At 45.6% G+C, this 18,513-nt stretch overlaps 1 protein-coding gene across 1 annotated transcript in view; it reads right to left on the bottom strand.

The window, feature by feature from the left end:
- The window catches only part of LOC144756161 (E3 ubiquitin-protein ligase TRIM39-like), a 388,718-nt gene that overhangs the window by 151,053 nt on the left and 219,152 nt on the right, over positions 1 to 18,513 (bottom strand). The window contains exon 7 of the mRNA XM_078645740.1: positions 4,849 to 4,875. Coding sequence (XP_078501866.1) covers positions 4,849 to 4,875 — 27 coding nt within the window. The remainder of the gene's footprint in view (positions 1 to 4,848; positions 4,876 to 18,513) is intronic.

The following is an 18,513-nucleotide window of genomic DNA, read 5'->3' as shown; positions in this document are numbered from 1 at the left end:
GTGGATAAAGGAGATTGGTCGTTGATGGGATGGTTTTGGGAGCTGTTATCCGCCTGGGGATGGAAGATTCTAATGGTCATTAGGATGATCTTAGCCATTCTTTTCCTGTTCTGTCTTTGTATACAGTGTGCTCCTACTATATGTGGCCTCTGTGCTACATCGTGTGCAAGGAAACCTGTATCGAGAGACGAGCTAAGTAATAGGATGATGCTACAGCAACATCTCAGTGAGTTTATGAATATAGACCTGGACTCAGATTAGCATGAGTTTAGGTTATTGCCTATGTAAGGGCAAAAGGAGGGTCTGAGGTTCCGTGAATTCTGAACCCGTTTCAGAATTCTCGTCGTATCATGACGATTTTGGTATCAGCGGACCGAAAATGGCGAGTGTAAGATGTACGAGTGTTTGTCATGTTCGAGCGACGAGATCACCACGAAATCAGAGATTCCGTTCGAACCCTCGGGTTCCATTTTGTGCATGGCAGCCATTTTGTGGTTGCCCTCACATAGGCCGATGACTAAGGCAAAACAAGTCTTGGGACACGTACAACTTTAGCTGACTTCTGTGTGACCTGGGCAAGCTGACTCCGTTGCCCGAGGCCGGACTTGTTAGGCCAGTTCCTTTCACGGTCGCTGGTCGAGATTGAGGATCAAGGCACAGCATGCCATAAACCCTTTATTGCACACAACTATGTCTAATCTTACTCACAACTGTCTCTGTTCCTTTCTTTATGACCTGCTTTACGATGAGGAGGTGCCCGTTTTTATTAGGGGTCCGTCCGATTATCTGATGAGAAGTGTTGGGCCTTGCCCGGGTAATTGATGGTGGGCTGGACAATAAAAATGTGGGTTTGTCATGCAATGCTTCTTGTCGTGTACACACGGGATTGGTCAACTGTAAATAAGGAATGTTTGCCTGAAGCATAATAATTTGTATAAAAGAGATGGCTGGCTTTGTAAGATTGAGCAGTCTCCTACGAATATACATCATTGTACTTCGTGGACCTCTGTTACTGGTTGCAGCCAATAAATCTGTTCTTTGACGTCACCAAGAAGATTGCGCGTTTTCTGTAGACTCTGAGACAGGTGTCCGGAGACTTCGGGTGTGTCCCCTGGCACTGCTGGGTTCTAAATAACCCGGTTCTTCAGTGCTACAGAACTCAGCAGCGGTAAAGAGCTCAGCAACAATGTAGACCTCACCAGCAGTGGAGATCCTAGCAGCACTACAGATCCCAGCAGTTCTACAGAATCCAGAAGTGCTACATAACCCAGCAGCGGTAAACAGCTCAGCAACAATGTAGACCTAAGCAGCAGTGCAGATCCCAGAAGCACTACAGAACCCAGAAGTGCTACAGAACCCATCAGCAGTAAATAGCTCAGCAACAATGTAGACATCAGCAGCAGTGCAGATCCCCGCAGCACTACAGATCCCAGCAGCATCTCATATCCCAGCAGCACTATAGACCCATAAGTGCAAAAGACTGCAGCAATTATGCAGTCCCAGCAATGGTGCACACCACATCAGCACTCCAGATCCCAGCAGCAGCACAGGGCCCAGAAGTGATACAGACCCCAGTTGGGGTCAGGGCCAGCCTTAACACTGCTGGCGGCCTGTGCGACAATGTCTTTTGGTGTCCCCCAATGGCCACCTCTGCCACGGATTCCCACACTAGCAACCTTTAACAGTGCCCCTCAAGTCTCCATGACCACTGTCTCTGAGATTCATTTAGTTTTATAGCACCACTCATACCAGTTTAAGGTGTCAGATGACTTTACATCAGACACACATTGCACAGAGGCAATCATATGTGTATAAATAAGTGTATAGGATATTTTACATCAGACAGAAGCACAAGGTGTAGTGTGGGAGTGACATGTCATCGATACTGGTAGGCAATATAGTTTAGGAGCCCTTATTCTGGTAAAGCGCAAATTTAGAATGTAAAACATAACATTGTTAGGGGTTCTCTTTAATAATAAGAAATGTTTTCTAACCAAATTAAACCTTTTGGCAAGATTAGGATAATGAAAGACTGGACAAAAAAACATATAGCTTTAACATACACCTATCAGTTTGCATGCAGCTCTTTGATAACAGTTAATAGCTCAATGTTCTATATTAGAATTTTGACTTATTAACGAGAAGTAACAGAAGGAGCTCTCTTACAGAAGCAGAAACCCACTGAGCTATTTACATTATATGCACTTTGTTATCTGCATGGTACACGTTCTTAGCAGCAGGCATTTTAACCTCTGCGCTACATTAGGACGAGCCAAAACCTCCCCTAGACAAACCTTGATCTCTTTCTAGGAAGACGAATAATCACTGCATTTACATTTTTATTGATGCCTGAAAATGGCTGGAGGCCAGGAACGCGTCAGTAAGTGCCTTTAAAATGATAATATACTTGGGAAAATGACACTCCGACCCCAAGTCAGCGCCCGGTGCGGTGGACCCAATCGCACCGCCCTAGAGCCGCCCCTGGCAGCGGTAAAGAGCTCAGCAGCAATGCAGAGCTCAGCACTGGTGCAGACCCCAGCAGTGGTGCAGGGTTCAGCAGTGCTGTAGATCCCAGCAGACAGTGTTTGCTGCAGGGCAGGGCAACCGGTGCCACAGCACCACACACCAAGCTGAAGTGAACGCTCTTTGTAGACTGGCAGCGAGGAAAAGGGCAGCGTGCGGAGATTTTTGTGTGCATGGCACTTTTGAATGGGGTGACCCTGTTAATGCACGTGGTGGAAACCATTTGTCTAGTCATACTTTTGACTTGTGATAAAGTAGCATATAGGGTTAATGTTCCTGCCGCAAAGTTCAATGTGTAACATGAAGATTACTATTGTATATAGATAACTCTTTGGTTTATTACTTTGGTCACAGAGATCCTTTAGTTAGTTGGAGTTCATCAGTTTCAATCCTTCTGCTATAGCACAGTGAGCTGCATACAAACTAAAAACTCATAGGTTTAGAATCCTATTGTTGCCTCCCTCAATGTTTTGTTGTCCTAAAGTTGCCAGAAACGGTTTCATTGAGTAGTAATACAATTTAATAAACATGACACCTCCACTGATTGTGTTAAATGTTAAATATTGAGTTTAAGGGCAGATTTACTAACACTTTGCGCCTGGTTTGCATTAAAAAAAGGGTTGCACACCTGGTGCAAAGTGCTGTTTTGGGTCTTACTTTCCAGCGCGAATCCTGAATAGTGTTGGATGGTGGCCTGAAAGTAACGCAAAGTGGCACTATGTGTACTTTATGTTAAGGATGTGTCCAATGGTGGTAGATGGACACTAATCCTTATCTACTAACTTTCATAGAAAGGGGTTTTGCATTAAAAAATTACCCCTACTCGAGGAAGGACTAAAGTTTATTTTCTTCAAACCTTTCCAACTTTGCATGTGTTCTGTACACACTGGTTTGTACTGGAGAGGTATCCTTCCAGTCTAAAACCTATGAATTGACATCACACACACACACATACCCTATTGTGCAAGGGTGTGTGTGCTGGGGCAAGGCCTCCTGAAGTATGCCAGCACTGAAGGAGAGAACAACAGCACTAGATCTTAGTAGATTTGGTGTTGTTGTGCTCGGTCTTTTTCATGCAGTGCAGCACAGCAACCCTGGTTACTGCGCATTGTGAAAACTTAGTAAGTGTGCCCCCTTGTTTCTCCAGGCGAAGCACTTAAAACAAACAATGCCTACCAGGATGGATGACAGGTGACTCCTACACCTTGTAGTCCTGATTGTCTGAAGTAATATTTCCTGTACATGGATTTACACACTTGTATGACTCATTGTCTGTGTATAATATTTTGGTGATGTAAGGTGCTCTGACAGTCTACATTGGGATGTGTAAAGCCATAACAAAGTAAATGTGAGAGAGGGGCTAAGATGAGATGAGGAGCACCCGTGGAGGGTGGTAGTGAGGGAATCTGTGAAGAAGGAGGATGGAAAAGATGGTCACACAGGCCACCAACACTAAAGCCAGCCCTGCCAGCAGCAATACACATCCCGGCAGCAATACGGAACCCAGAAGTGCTACAGACACCATCAGCGGTGGAGACCTCAGCAGAGGTGCAGACCAAGGCAATGCTATATATCCCAGCAGCAGTGCAGACTCTAGCAAGAAGGGCACAGACTGCAGCTGCAGTGCAGGACCCAGCAGTGCTGCGGACTCCAGCAGTGGGGCATTTGCCAACGGCAGAGAAGACCCCAGCAGTGGCATAGGCCCAAGCAGCACTACCGATCACAATCCCAGCCATGCTGCAGATCCCAGAAGCGTTGAAGATCCTAGCAGTGGCACAGACCACAGCAGTATACAGACAGCAACAGAGGTGTAGATCCAAGCAAGGGTGCATATCCCAGCAAAGTTGCAGATCCAAGCAGCAGACAAGCACCAGCAAATCGGCAGATCCAAGCAGCAGTGCAGACAATAGAAGCCATGCAGACACCAGGAGTGGCAAAGACCACAGTAGAATACAAACCACAACAGAGGTACAAATCCAAGCAGAGGTGCAGATCCTAGAAGCAATGAAAAACCCAGCAATGGCACAGACCACAACAGCAGAGTTACAGACCCCTACAGTGCTCACTGTCTGTTCTCTCCCAAAGATCTGCTGTGTGCTCTGATGTTCTGTACTGCCAAAGCATGAATATTACCAAAGCAAGTAAAAATGAGGCCATCTAACTAACAGCAGAGACCCTCCGACATACTGTTCAATGTTAATAATTGAATTATATCAAATGAATACACAGAGAGACGCATAGATTCAACTCATGAAAACACACACATAAGAAGAAACGAAAGATAATTAAGTGAGGAAACCAAAAAAAAGGACAATCTGTAGTTACCTGCAAAGCGGCGGGCCCATCTCCACTCTAGAAGACAAATATAGGAAATTAAAACTGTAATAAACATATATGGAAAATACACAAATTTGGATCTACATCAGGGTTTACAACTATAAAGATATTTTATGTGGAAGGTTCTGAAATCTAATTAACTAAAAAGGCAATTGCCCTTCCCCTAACCCAGAGGTCTTCAAACTGTGGGGCGCGCCCCCCTGGGGGGGGGCGTGGATGTGTTCCCAGGGGGGCGCAAATGGGCCTGCAATTACATGTAAATGAAGCGCCCCACAGTTTGAAGACCTCTGCCTTACAGGGTTAGATTTCAAAGTGGTGAAGAGTTATTGTTGTTTTCTGTTTTACGAAGAGGGCGGTTTCCGGTAAAATAGAGGCAAAGATGGAGCATTGCAGAGTTTTCATCTTACTTGAGGGGCACATCATTAATTAGGACATGCTTAGTATATGCCTGGAAAGCTTTAGTTGCTTTGGCGCAGCATTTTTAAATTGACTGCATGACGCTCTAAGGTAAACATCGAAAGCAATTGAATTACATGATGGAAGATTGCTTTTCTCACAGGTTCTAGGACCAGTATTTAAAAATCTGATTGCTCCCATATGAGAGTGTTTTTTCCTCCTTTGTGCCTACCCATTGATAAAATCTTTCAAACTGTGCTAAGGAATTATTAATTCCTCTTTTAAGGTTTGGATTGTTCTCCTCTGTATTCCAGTGAAGGAAGTGTCTGTTTTTTTCTTCGAATTTTACTTGCACTTTACTGTTGAAAGTTATGTATTCTGGTTCTGTTTCATTGTGTTTGCAGGTGTTGGTGTGTATGAAAGAGCTATGTATGTAGCAGGGTTATTTAAAATCTGTGCCTGCTTATGCGTGTCTCAGAGAAAGCTACATAATTGTAAGTATTATTTACTGTGTGCGAGGGGAGGTGCTTGTGTGTGTGCATGCATGTATGTGTAAGAGTGCTGTATATGTAGAAGGTTAATTACAAATATGTGTCTGGCTGTCAGACTTTTTATTTAATCGTATCAAATGCAAGGACAGTCAAGAACTAGCAAAGCTGTGAGTACCAGTGACGTAAACAAGCCCCTGCAACCTTGTCGGTGCGGGGGGGCCGAGCTTCGAGGTCCCCCTCCGGCACTTGGCAGGCCCCTGGCCTGAGAGCTCCGGACTGGGTCCGGAGCATTGGGGGGGGGGGGGGGCTGCTTGTAGTTTGCAGAGGGGACCCCTCAAGTTTTGTTACGCCTATGATGCTAGCTGGGAGTACTGGTATTGGCTTTCTGGGTACATGTGGACAAGCAGACATGGTCTAGTTGAAAAGTGGCTTAAAGCTGAGGCTAGATACAGTACAACAATTACTGCAAGACCGTACAGTAATATACAAAAGTAACACCTACAAATGTTATATATTGATTGTGTTCAATAACTGATCACAAACACCGAACACTTTGAAAACAAGAAAATGAAACATGAAACTAATGAGTACTACAGAATTAAATCCTGGTTGGTGTTGTGAGGAATAGTGACTTGTTTACAGTGCTATGAGGTCCCAAATTGGGACAAAGCACTGTGAAAGCCATTATTTAAAATTTGTATTACACTATATAAAATAAGTGCTTTAAGAATACATCGTTTAGCAATAAGCATTCAGATTATATCTAGTGAAAATATTTTAATAGGTGTCCATTTAAAGAGTGCACTCCTTTTAACAGACACACATATTACATCTCAGAATAAATATTTGCCACCACTAAGCTGAGTGACTGCATTAAAAGCTACACTGACTCCAAAGCAGCCTTTAAATGGGGTGGTTAACTGTTGGACACATTTCTTTCAGGTAGCAGGCACCTTGGTGAGAAGGCTTGTTTCTTCTTTAGTTCTCGATTACATGTTTCTTAGCACGGGAGCCCTCCACACCATCTGTGAGTGGGCACCAGACACCAGTCATGGCAGTCTTCCTATGAAAAAGAACATGGGTGCATGTTCCTTGTTAGCATTAGGGTCCAAGTCACCATTGTTGTGCACGCACGGAACAGGGCCTAAGCAACAGGGGGGGGCAGAGGGAGCCAAATGTGCTTTTTTCATTGTTTTTATCACGCAAGGAAGCAGAAAGCCTGCGTTGGGCATCTGGCCAAAAAGTAAAAGCCCTGTTTATTAGGCAAAGAAGATGGCCTGCTTCAGAGAGCTGTGGGTGTCATTGGTGCTGCAGTTGCAGGGAGTACTTGCTGGGCCGGTGTTTCTTTGAGCCGTAAAATAATGGCCCAAGGGAGGGGAAAATTAAGCAGAGGAGGCACCTTGATTTGGGCATCAGAGAGGGAGATGGATGATGAGACATGGGAGGGAGAGGGATGGTGTGAGATGGGAGCCCATGTTAGTAAACATAAGAGGCATCAGTAAGGCAGTACCTATAATTAGTGAAACAGGCACAGTAACATTTTTACACAGGGGCCCACTCAATCATAATTAGGAATGTTTTGCAATACTAAGTGGGCATGGGGGTTTATTTTCCTTCAGAGCATTAGGGCAAATGGCGCCCTTGGACCCTAAAAAATGGGTGGGGGAGCAGTGTGCAGCAGCTCATTTTCGTCCAGAAACAAACCAGCCTTGTTTGAAGATTGAAATGATGGTCACACATGGTGGGGAAGGAGTGAAAGAAGAGGAGATAGCCTGCTTCTCAGTACCCCACCATCATTAGTGCAGCAGGTGGAGTACATTAGGCCCCACAGCACGGCAATTATGGGCAGTAGTGTTTTTGGTCAATTCTGTTCTTGTTTGATGCTGTTGCTTTTTCATAAGCTTACATCTAGTGTGGATTACAAACTGCAGACGAGCACCCCAAAAATGATCTCATGAACGCTGCCATCTTCGATCATCCCTCCTCCTTCTATCCAAATCTTTGCAATTTAGTTTTGGAGGGGGGCCTCACTTCAAAAGATTTTGCTAAGGGGGGGCTCAGAGCAAAACAGTTTGAAGACCTCTGCCCTAACCAATACTTCAATCCCAAACTCCAACTGCTCCCCATCCCTTAGTCAATTCCTCATTAATAATCATAAACTAGTCTAAATCTATTTATGGGGGGGGGGAGGTGGCCAAGATGGCGTAGAGTGAGACGCATCTCTCCTCCGCTCCGTCTCAACCGTGCCGAAAACCTCCTCTGGACCTTGTTTAAACCTTGCCTCGATCGGATCCGAAGATTGAGAGGCTGAGGTGACACTCAGGGCTACGGAGAGGAGCAAAACCGCATGATCCAGCTGATCGAAGCAAGCGAGATCAGCTTGAGCGTGAGGGTGTGGCGGTGACGGGCCTGACGTTGAATGAAGCAGAGGCAGCCTGAGGCGAGGGAGAGCACTGCGATCGCTGGGTACTGGCTCCAGGCACAGAGTCCCAGCGCCAAACAGAGAAGTCGGCAATACATCCCCGCTGGCAACGCGGACCGCCATGCCTAGGCCATAACATAGAAAGAAGGCAGCACACTTGGTGACAATTAATGAGAACCGTCCTCCAAGAGACTAAGCCGCCGGAAACTCCCTGGTGCCATGTCGAGACCCCGGGAGCCGGGAGAGAGACCCAAACAGGAGCCAGTGAGTCTCGCCACCAAGAGTGGAGTCTGATCCAGGTCGGGACCGGGGAAGCCTACATTAGAAGGACAGGGGCGGGACCCCGAACGCGAGATCAGGCCGAGGGGAGGAGAGGAGAGGCCGACTGGATTCGGCAGCCACAGCAGAGGAACCGCGCAGGCCGCTACCCCCGATTCAGCGCAGGGACACTGGCACCAGATTAAACCAGCCGGGGTTGTGGCCTGCGCGAGACTCCCCAGAGCCACATTGGCAGTAAGGGTTGGTGCCCATTCCTGGCATGTGACACGTGTCACTCTGTCATGTGGCATATGCCACAGCTTATTTGACATGTGCCACAGCATGTCATAGATTTCTGACATGCTCTTTCATGATTAACTGCAGATAATGCCTGTTGGTGATTTCCAAAGGACGACCTTTCTCTCGGCTAAAAAAAATTAAGAAAAACAATATAGAAAACAATATAAAAAGGGTGGGGGTTTAAACCCTTGTCAAAAAGTATGCAAGTACCTGTTATTAACTCCTGTACCATCAGTTTTATTATGTTATCATGGGGTGCAAAGCTTTTTATCATAGACAGAGTGCTGGTCCTTCTTCTGTTTAGATTCTGTTTTGCTTTTACATTCTACAAATCCACACTTAATTTTCATGCTTTATAAATAAATAGCCCTTCTTTTCTTACACTCTGGGACTTGCCCCATGCATTTTATTTTCTTACACAACCATTCACCAAGTCTCATTTCTAAAAATAAGGGATTCCTTTAATGGCAAGCCTTGCCCCCGCCACATGCCACAGCCACAAATGTCTGACATGCCCTGGCTTCACTAAAAAGGCCACAAATCTCACAGACACTGCTAGGGGTAATTTACAATAGGGCATCTTTCATTTGGGTAAAATAGAAGAAAAATAGAAAATATTATAAAAATCGAATTTTCCTAGCTGGGGTTTGAACCCTTGTCAAAAAGCACTGAGAGCCCCTGTTAGTTACTACTGGACCATCTGTTCTACACAGAAACATTGTGTCCACAGCTTTTGTATCATTAAAAAAGGGTGCTGTCCTTCTACTATCTCCATGTCGTTTTGCTTTCACATGCCGCAAATCTACACTTGATTTTCTTATTTATAAACCAATTTCCACTCGTTTCTTCCACTCTCAGACTTGCCCCATGCATTTCTCGTTCTTACCTAACCATTCCCAAAGTCTCGTTTCCAAATTAAGGGATTTCCTTAATAGCAAGCCTTGCCCCCCATTCCACATGCCACAGCATGTCACAAATGTTTGACATGCCCTGGCTTCACTAAAAAGGCCACAGATCTCACGGACACTGCTAGGGGTGATTTACAATGGGGTATCTTTCATTTGGATAAAATAGAAGAAAAACAGAAAAAATTATAAAAATCGAATTTTCCTTGCTGGGGTTTAAACCCTTGTCACTGAGAGGCACTGTTAATTTCCTCTAGACCATCTGTTCTGCACAGAAGCTTTTTGTCCAAAGTCTTAGTGTAATTGAAAAACCGTGCTGTCCTACTTCTATGTCCATGTCGTTTTGCTTTCCCATGCCACAAATCTACACTTGATTTTCCTTATTTATAAACAAATAGTCATTCTTTTCTTCCACTCTCAGACTTGCCCTATGCATTTCTCTTTCTTACCTAACCATTCCCAAAGTCTCATTCACAAACTAAGGGATTTCCTTAATAGCAAGCCTTGCCCCCCCTTCCACATGCCACAGCATGCCACAAATGTCGGACATGCACTGGCTTCACTAAAAAGAGCAGTCTGAGTCTAGGGCCTCTGCATGCTGTGAGAGTGAGAGGACTCTCGCTGTGGGTTTGCACTATAATGGTGTTCAGTCTTCAAAACCTTGCTTCATCGTGTGCAGCTGATATTTCCGTGTGCCTCGAAGAAAATAATAACCCAAAGGAGGTAATGGCTGCCTTTTCCAATATTCAATACACAATTAAAAACCTTTTGGTCCGAGTATCAAAAGGGAACACTAAAAAATCCCCAGGGTGGTTCGATAGCAAATGTACTATTGCTCTGAAAGAGCTAAAAAGGGCCTTGCGCCTAATACCTAAACATTTAGATCACATTCGCCAGACTAGGAGGTTATATAAATTAGCTATTAAAGACAGGAAATCAAAACTGAAAAGTGAGGCTTGGGAGTCCCTAATGGAGGCATCCAGACAGAGAAATAGTTCTGGCTTTTGGAAGGTGGTTAAATCCTCGTATAAGTCGAATAATAATGAGAACACTATGGATGTAGCCATAACTGGTGACACCTGGGTAAACCATTTCAAGCAACTGTATAACCACCCTACCCCTGGTGTAGGTCTACCTATTCCCGGGGTGTGTTCATCTACATCAAGGGCAACCCTTAATAATTATGGTGTTCACTCTCACTCTAACCCATTTCCCATAGATATATTATTCACCTGCCAGGAAGTATATGATGCTATCAGGGAAAGCGCATCTGGTAAAGCGCCTGGGCCGGATTGTACCTCGGTGGACGTCTACAAAGCTGAACCTGATCTTTGGGCCCCGTTGCTTACAAACGTTTTAAACATGGGAAATCAGTGTGGGTTCATCTCCACCTGGCCAGATGCAATCGTGGTCCCTATTTTTAAAAAAGGTAATAGAGATGATCCATCCTGTTATAGGCCAATATCCCTGTTAGATGGTCTGATGAAGGTGGCTGGAAGAATAATTTTAAAAAGAATTCAACTTTGGGAGGAAAATCATCAAGTGGTATCAAACCTCCAATATGGGTTTAGAAAGGGAATAGGGACGATAGAACAATGCTTAAATCTGTCCCTTCTCATCTCTACATACACCCAGGCCAAACACGGAACACTTTTTATAACTTTTATTTATTTATTCAAAGTTTTATATAGCGCGAACAAGATCTTTACAGATATCAGAGCGCTTCACAGGGGGGGAGTGGGCAACAGGAGGGTGACTAGACATAATAATTGGGTACAGTATAGTAAACGGTAGCATAATAGGATAACAGTCATGTGCTGATAAGATACCAATAGGCACTCAGATAGACAGTAAAATAAGGCGGTGCAGAGTCTTTGATCTAGCTACAATAGAGATCATGAGATAACAGTAAACACTCAAATAGACAATAATATAAGACGGTGCAGAGTCTGATCTAGCTTCAATAGAGATCATGAGATAACAGTAAACACTCAAATAGACAATAATATAAGACGGTGCAGAGTCTGATCTAGCTACAATAGAGATCATGAGATAACAGTAAACACTCAAATAGACAATAAAATAAGGCGGTGCAGAGACTCTGATCCAACTACAATAGAGATCAGAAGATACCAATAAACACTCAAAATAGACATTACTATAAGACGGTGCAGAGTCTTTGATCCAACTGCAAAGGAGGTCAGGAGGTCATGAATATAAAGTTATTGGACCATTAAGTATCCAACGTTACCGAAACGGTGCAAAGTCTCTGAACAACAACAGTAAGGATCAGGTGAACTTGGCCATAAGGATGGCTTTCACTTCTTTCTTGAAGAGTGCAGTGGAGGAGATAAGCCTCGTTTCAGGAGGGAGTGCATTCCAGATCCTGGGTGCCATTCCTGAGAAGGAGCGTTTGTATGTTTTTTCCTTACGGAATCTGCGAGGTTTCAGGAGCAGACTTTTTGTACTTCTATTGGATCTCGAGCCTCCTGATATAGACAACTTTTGAGTGAGGTAGTTGGGTGCCTTGTGGTGTATGGCTGAGTGTGTCATAACAGCAATTTTCAGCTGTATTCTGGCTTCAAAGGGAAGCCATTTCAGGGATTTCAAGTCAGGGGTTATGTGAGAGTGTTTCCTTGAGCCAGAAATGAGTCTCGCGGCAGCATTCAAGGAGGCTTTTAGGGGTGCGGTTGTTGCTAGAGGGAGTCCGCTGAGGGCCACAATTCCATAGTCTATGCGGGGGATGACTAGGGCTTGTACAGTAGTTAGGAAATCTTTGGCTGGAAGGAAGGGTTTGAGTTTCCTCAGAGTGTTGATTTGGAAGTTAGCTCCTTTCGTTGCTTTGCTAATGTGCTATTGCATATTGAGCTTTGCGTCAAGTGTGATACCTAAGGATTTCGCAGAGTCCACAATGGTGGGTCTGACATTGAGTGCTGTTAGGTGATTGAGCCATATTTGGGTGGTGGTAATTTTCGCAGGGGGTGATATCAGGAGGAACTCAGTTTTCAGCGCATTTAGTTTGAGGTGATTGTCGGCTAACCCCGATTGGGTGTTTCTAAGTGTGCCGTTCAGAAGGTTGATATCATCTGGGGATTGTACCTTTAGGTAAAGTGGAGTGTCATCAGCATACATATGGAAGTGTACATTGGATGCTTGGAGCAAGGTAGCGAGTGGTTCCATGATGAGGTTGAACAGCGTGGGTGAGAGGGAAGATCCTTGTGGGACGCCTAAATCTACTGGCACAGGTGAGGACAGCACGTTGTTGATCTTGAACTTCTGAGATCGGTTGTGTAGGAAGGAAGTGAACCATTTGAGCACAGTCCCAGATAAGCCCATTCTGGTATTTAGGAGCTCTAATAGATTCTCATGTTTGACCGTGTCGAATGCTGAGGAGAGGTCCAAGAGGATGAGGAGGCAGGAGTCGTTGCGATCAAGGATTTGGAGGGCGTCATCAATTATGTGTGTCATGGCCGTTTCCGTGCTGTGTTTCGCTCGGAAGCCTGATTGATGAGGGTCGAGGAGTTCGAACTGGTCAATGTGTTTTGTTAGTTGGAGTTGCACACATTTTTCCAGCAGCTTGGCCAGAGTGGGAATATTGGCGATAGGGCGGTAATTGTTTAAGTCAGCCGGGTCAGCTGTAGGTTTCTTGAGTATGGGCGTGACTTGCCCCACTTTGAGGGAGTCTGGGATGAGACCTTGCTGAAGGGAGCTGTTAATGATTTTAGTCCAGAGTGGGAGGAGAACGGGGGTGAAGTCTCTTACAGCATTAGCAGGTAGGGGGTCTGTGAGGTGATTAGAGGGCTTCAAGGTGCCGAGCAGTTTGTGTATTGCTTCTTCAGAGTAGGTGTCGAAAGACGACCAGGAAGCGTTATTTTTAGGTTGGGTGTCGGGCCTTTTGATGAGGCTCGGGTATCGACTTACATCATTAAGGAGGTCACCCCTTATGTTGTCGGTCTTTAGCTTAAAGAAAGCAGAAAAGTCTTCACAGTGTGGGATGTCGTTTGTTGTGTCGTTTGATAGTAAGGGTTGTGTCTTGGTTTGAGTTTTGACTAGTTCGAACAGCTTTCTTGGTCTGTTTTTTGCTTGGTCCAGCTGAAGGCTGAAGAAGTCAGATTTCGCACGCTTGATTTTCCTAAAGTAGGCATTTCTCTTGTTCTTAAGTGTTTTGCGATGCCGTGATGAGGGGTCAGATCTCCATGTGCGCTCTGCCATTCGCATAGCACGCCTGTCTTCATTGAGTCTGCCGTCATACCAAGGGTTCGAGATCTTGGTGGAGACTCTTTAGTTGCAGTGGGGCGGCTTCATTGATTATTGAATTCATAGAGTCGAGGTAGTGGTCAGTCAGTGATTGAACATCAGAGGTGCCAGGAGGGGGAAGGAGGCGATTGGTGAGGAGGGGAGGCAGGGAGTTGGGGTTAAGATTCTTCATGTCCCTTTTCCAGATCTTAGATTTGGTGGGTTGAGCTGTGATAGGTTTGACTTTTTCATTGATGAAGAAGGTGATAATGTGGTGGTCTGACCTATCACAAGGTTGGATTGCCCCTGGTTGGGTGGAGTCTTCGTTGGCGATGATGAGATCAAGTATGGAGCCTTTGTCGTGTGTTGGGCTGTTGCATATTTGGGTGAGGTTAAGCGCGTCAAGGAAAGTTTTGAGACTATTCACCACTGCGTCTTTCTGATCGTTCCAGTGGAGATTGAAGTCACCCAGGTAGATTTGCGTGATCTGCCGACCAGCGTTGGATGAGATCGTGTCCATGAGTTGTTGGGTGAAGATGAGGTTGTCCCCAGGCGGGTGATAGATGAGATGTAGAGCACATACTGGTTTGCCCTCGCTGGAGATATCAAGACAGAAGAGTTCACAAGACGTGAGGGAGGGGGAAGTGATTTTAGCAACGGAGAGGTTGCTCCTGAAAATGCATGCTATTCCCCCGCCCGTCTTGCTGGTCCTGTCGAGTCTAATGATGTGGTAATTGGGGGGAACTAGTATGTCCATGATAGGTGCAGAGGCTTCAGTTAACCACGTTTCAGTCAAAATGGTTAGGTCAAGATCCATAGATGTGACGAGATCTGCAATGTTGGAGGAGTGCCTCTGGGCCGATCTGCAGTTGAGTAGGATGCATTTAAGTCTGGGGGTGAGAAGGGTGGTCGAGTGTTCTAGAGCGAGGGGGATTTTTCTGAGATTGTTGGGGATGGAGCTTCTGCTGCTTAGAGTTGGATGCCTAATGGGATTTGTGAGAATTGTGGGTATGGGGAGTTGTGAGGACGATGTGTGTTTTACCGGGCCAGGGCCAAATGAGCGGAGGAGGGTGTCTAAGTCATGATCCGACAGGGAGTTATGAGCGCGACGGGGGCGGTGTATGTTGTTGCGGTCGGGGATAGTGGGCCAACGCGGAGAGTGTGAGCCCACCCGTCTCACCCCTGGAGCGTGCTGAATGCGAGGGCCTGTGGGGAAGGTGTGGCCTTTGTTGGATACGGAGGTGTTGGTTGTAGGTCGGTGTTGTCTGGGGTGTGTGTGGAGAAGTTCTTTGATAGTGTGGAGCTCGTCTTTGACTTGTAGGAGGGTTGTTAAATCAGGTCGAGCTGTGGTTTGGGGCTAGCGTTGGAGATGAGGGCCGTGGGAGGGTTGTTGAGTAGGGAGCTGGAAAGCGAGCTGGGGACAGGGGGGTGGGGTATGCAAGTGTCCGTGGAGTGTTCTGCGGTAATAGTGAGTGGGGTGGTATTCGATGGATGAGAGAGAATGTGGGCGAGGGGTGTGGGTGAGGAAGGGGTAGGCTGGGACGTAAGGGCGGGGACGTCGATGGGAGGCGACGCCGGTGAGTTGTGGGATGAGTGAAGACTGAAGACAATAGGGGTGGCAGGAAGGTAGTGGGGGCTGAGTATGGGGGAATAGAGAGGGGGGGATGTTAAGGAGCGAGGGGTGGTGAGCTCTGTGTGTCTGGTTGGGAGGGTGGGGAAGTGAGGAGTGAGAATGGGGGGGGAGATAGGGTGGGAGAGACATCTGCTACGGAGGGGGGGAGATATGCTCCGGGCCGTTGTGGGTTCAGCGAGACTCGTAGGAGGTGTGGAGTGGGTGGAAGGGAGGGTGGGGGTATGTGTGATGTGGGAAAGGGGACGATCTTCGTCAGTGAGTGAGGGGTGTGGAGGGACCAGTTGGGTGTTTGACTAACTATAGCACTGGGGGGTTGGGGGGATGGGTGGGGTGTGTGTCATTCCGCTGTTGAGATGGGCAGGGAGGGTGATTATTGATCTCAGTTCCGCGTTTGACTGTGTTGATCATGGTTTTCTTTGGACAACACTGGGGGATATTGGTATTGACGCCCGCATCATCACTTTCATCAAAGAACTTTATAAAGATGCAGGGGCCAGAGTGAGGTACGGTCAACAGGGGGAATGTTCAGACACATTTCCTATTTCCAGAGGGGTCAGACAAGGTTGCATATTGGCACCATTGTTATTCACATTATATATTAACTCCATTGGCCAGCACTTGTCAACTTCACCTAACGATTACCCTACTGTTAATGGTTCCCCGGTGCCTATTTTATTATATGCCGATGATGCGGCTATAATGTCCAGGACCAGAATTGGCTTACAGCGTGCTGTAGATAAGTTCACAAGCTACATGAGGGACAGAGACCTAAGAGTGAATATCTCAAAAACTTACACCATGCCCTGCGCACCAAAGATTAATAGGGCCCCCTGCACCATATTCCTGGACAATCAAAAAATAGCAACAATAGATAATGTCTGCTACCTGGGAATTTTGTTCGACAGGCGGGGCCGCTGGCAGGCTGCTATAGCAGCCCGGAAACTGGCCTATAGTCGAACTATAGGTGCTTTGCGCTCCTTCTCTGATAAAATTGGTGGTAAACCAGTTAAGGAATTAATTCAGGTTTACAGAGCAAAGTGCGTATCTACAGCCACTTATGGCGCAGGGCTATGGGGCATTGAGAAAGATCATTCCCTACAGAGCTGTGAAAATCAATTCATTTGTCATCTATTGGGATTGCCAAAAACAGCATCTACATACATGTCACATATTGAGGTGGGAGTCACCTATATTAGCGATATCATTAAGATGTCCCCTATCTTGCTTTGGCATAAGGTATGGGCCACGCAGGAAGCCAAACTGAACAGAGATCTTATTAAAGACTGTCTAGCACTAGACGGGGTAAGCAACATCAAATGGTTATCCTATGTGAGAACTCTACTTACTGAAATAGGTCATCCTGAGTTTTTTTATAACCCTAGTACATTAGAAGGGATACCCAGAATAGCACTGAAAAAGATGATGACCATCCATTTAGATACCATCAGATGGAATAGCGAAAAATCCAAAAGCACAGTGCTTAGTTACCAGGAAATTACACCGAAGGAGGGACTTCAACCTTACCTAGTCCTGGTACAGATTCCCTACCCCAGAATGTTGCTGACTCGCTTACGTTTGGGGTCTTTTTTTCGCATGGTCACCTTACCTACTTGCAATGATTGGTCTAACACCAAACTTATATGCCCTTGTGATAGTACCTCACCTCAATCAAACATTCATATCATGTTTTTCTGCAAGTTTTATACGAGCCCTAGGAAACAATTTTTGATATCTCTCCTTAAACGTTGGGGGATTCGTAAATGCAGATCAGCATACATGAAAATGCTACAGCTAGAAGATAACCATGTAGTTTACGCTGTTTCATGCTTTTTAAAATCTGACATAAACTTGAGAAAATCCATGTATTAAGCTACTATTCTACCCTGGACTGATGACGCTCTTTAATGAAATGCCTGTTTTGAGCTAATTTTAATGAATGTTTTATGTAAAAGGTCTTTTTAATGATCAAACAAGCTATTTTTGTACTGTACTGATTAACGTTATGATACTTTTAAGAGTTTTTTTATGTACATATGGATGTATAAATGCTTTTATGATTTTATTTTAAAATCGAATAAAGCTTGTTTTGAATTGAATTGTGTTCAGTCTCTCTCTTGCGCCTCAGCTTTGCAAAAGCCTCTCCCTGTACCTCTGGCTATGATTTACTCTTGACTTTGCCCTTTTTTGATGGGCCCACCTCATTGTTGGCCGGAGTAAGTTGGGGTTGCCAGCCTTAATGGCATGCAAACTCACACAGCTGCCCTGTGAAGGGACCTTCCGCCTGTACTAGGGCCTTATTCACAGATTGCTGTACACTGCAGTCCAGTGCATCCACCAAACCTCGCTCTAACTGGTCAACACCTTCTTCATTATAGTTGTCTGCCTCCACCTTATAGGGCTCCCATTGTGCCATTCTCTCTGCATGCACACTCAATTTACTGGGAGTTGAGATAGTAAGGAGGGAGTGGAACTAACCCTGTAAGGCCAAGGATTATGCCTTAATTTAAATGTGGAGGGAGATGCCGGGACCAAAAAACCCACTCGAGACAAAGCCTATGCAAATGTATACAACCCAGCACATACTTGTGAGACAGGGCGTACACATACTTGTGAGACAGGGCGTAGGGGGAGAATTCACCTCTGGCACCATTACAGAGCCAAGTCCTGTTACTTGTAGGAAAAGTCCGCAAATGCTCTGATCAATATCCCTGAGCGTCGCGTTCAATTTCTGCACATGCGCATTGTGTGGTCCTTCTTTACAAGTAAAAGAGGACTGTGCACATCAGCGAGATGTGCGCTGTCTGCTCCCCGCTCCACTGAGACAGCAAGCAGAGTCGGAGTCCGACTGCTGTAAGTGTTCAGAAAACGAAGGCGGAATCCTAGCGCTGTAGTGCATGCAGTAGGTTATCGATCAACTTACCAGTCCTGCGCTCATAGAACCGCAACCCATAGAAAGCATGTTATTAACAGCAAATAGAGGTATGAAATACCTACAACTATGGCATTACAAGC

The sequence above is a fragment of the Lissotriton helveticus genome, chromosome 5_1 (genome assembly GCF_964261635.1).
Source record: "Lissotriton helveticus chromosome 5_1, aLisHel1.1, whole genome shotgun sequence".
NCBI lineage: Eukaryota > Metazoa > Chordata > Amphibia > Caudata > Salamandridae > Lissotriton > Lissotriton helveticus.
This window is presented reverse-complemented; position numbering and strand designations above follow the sequence as displayed.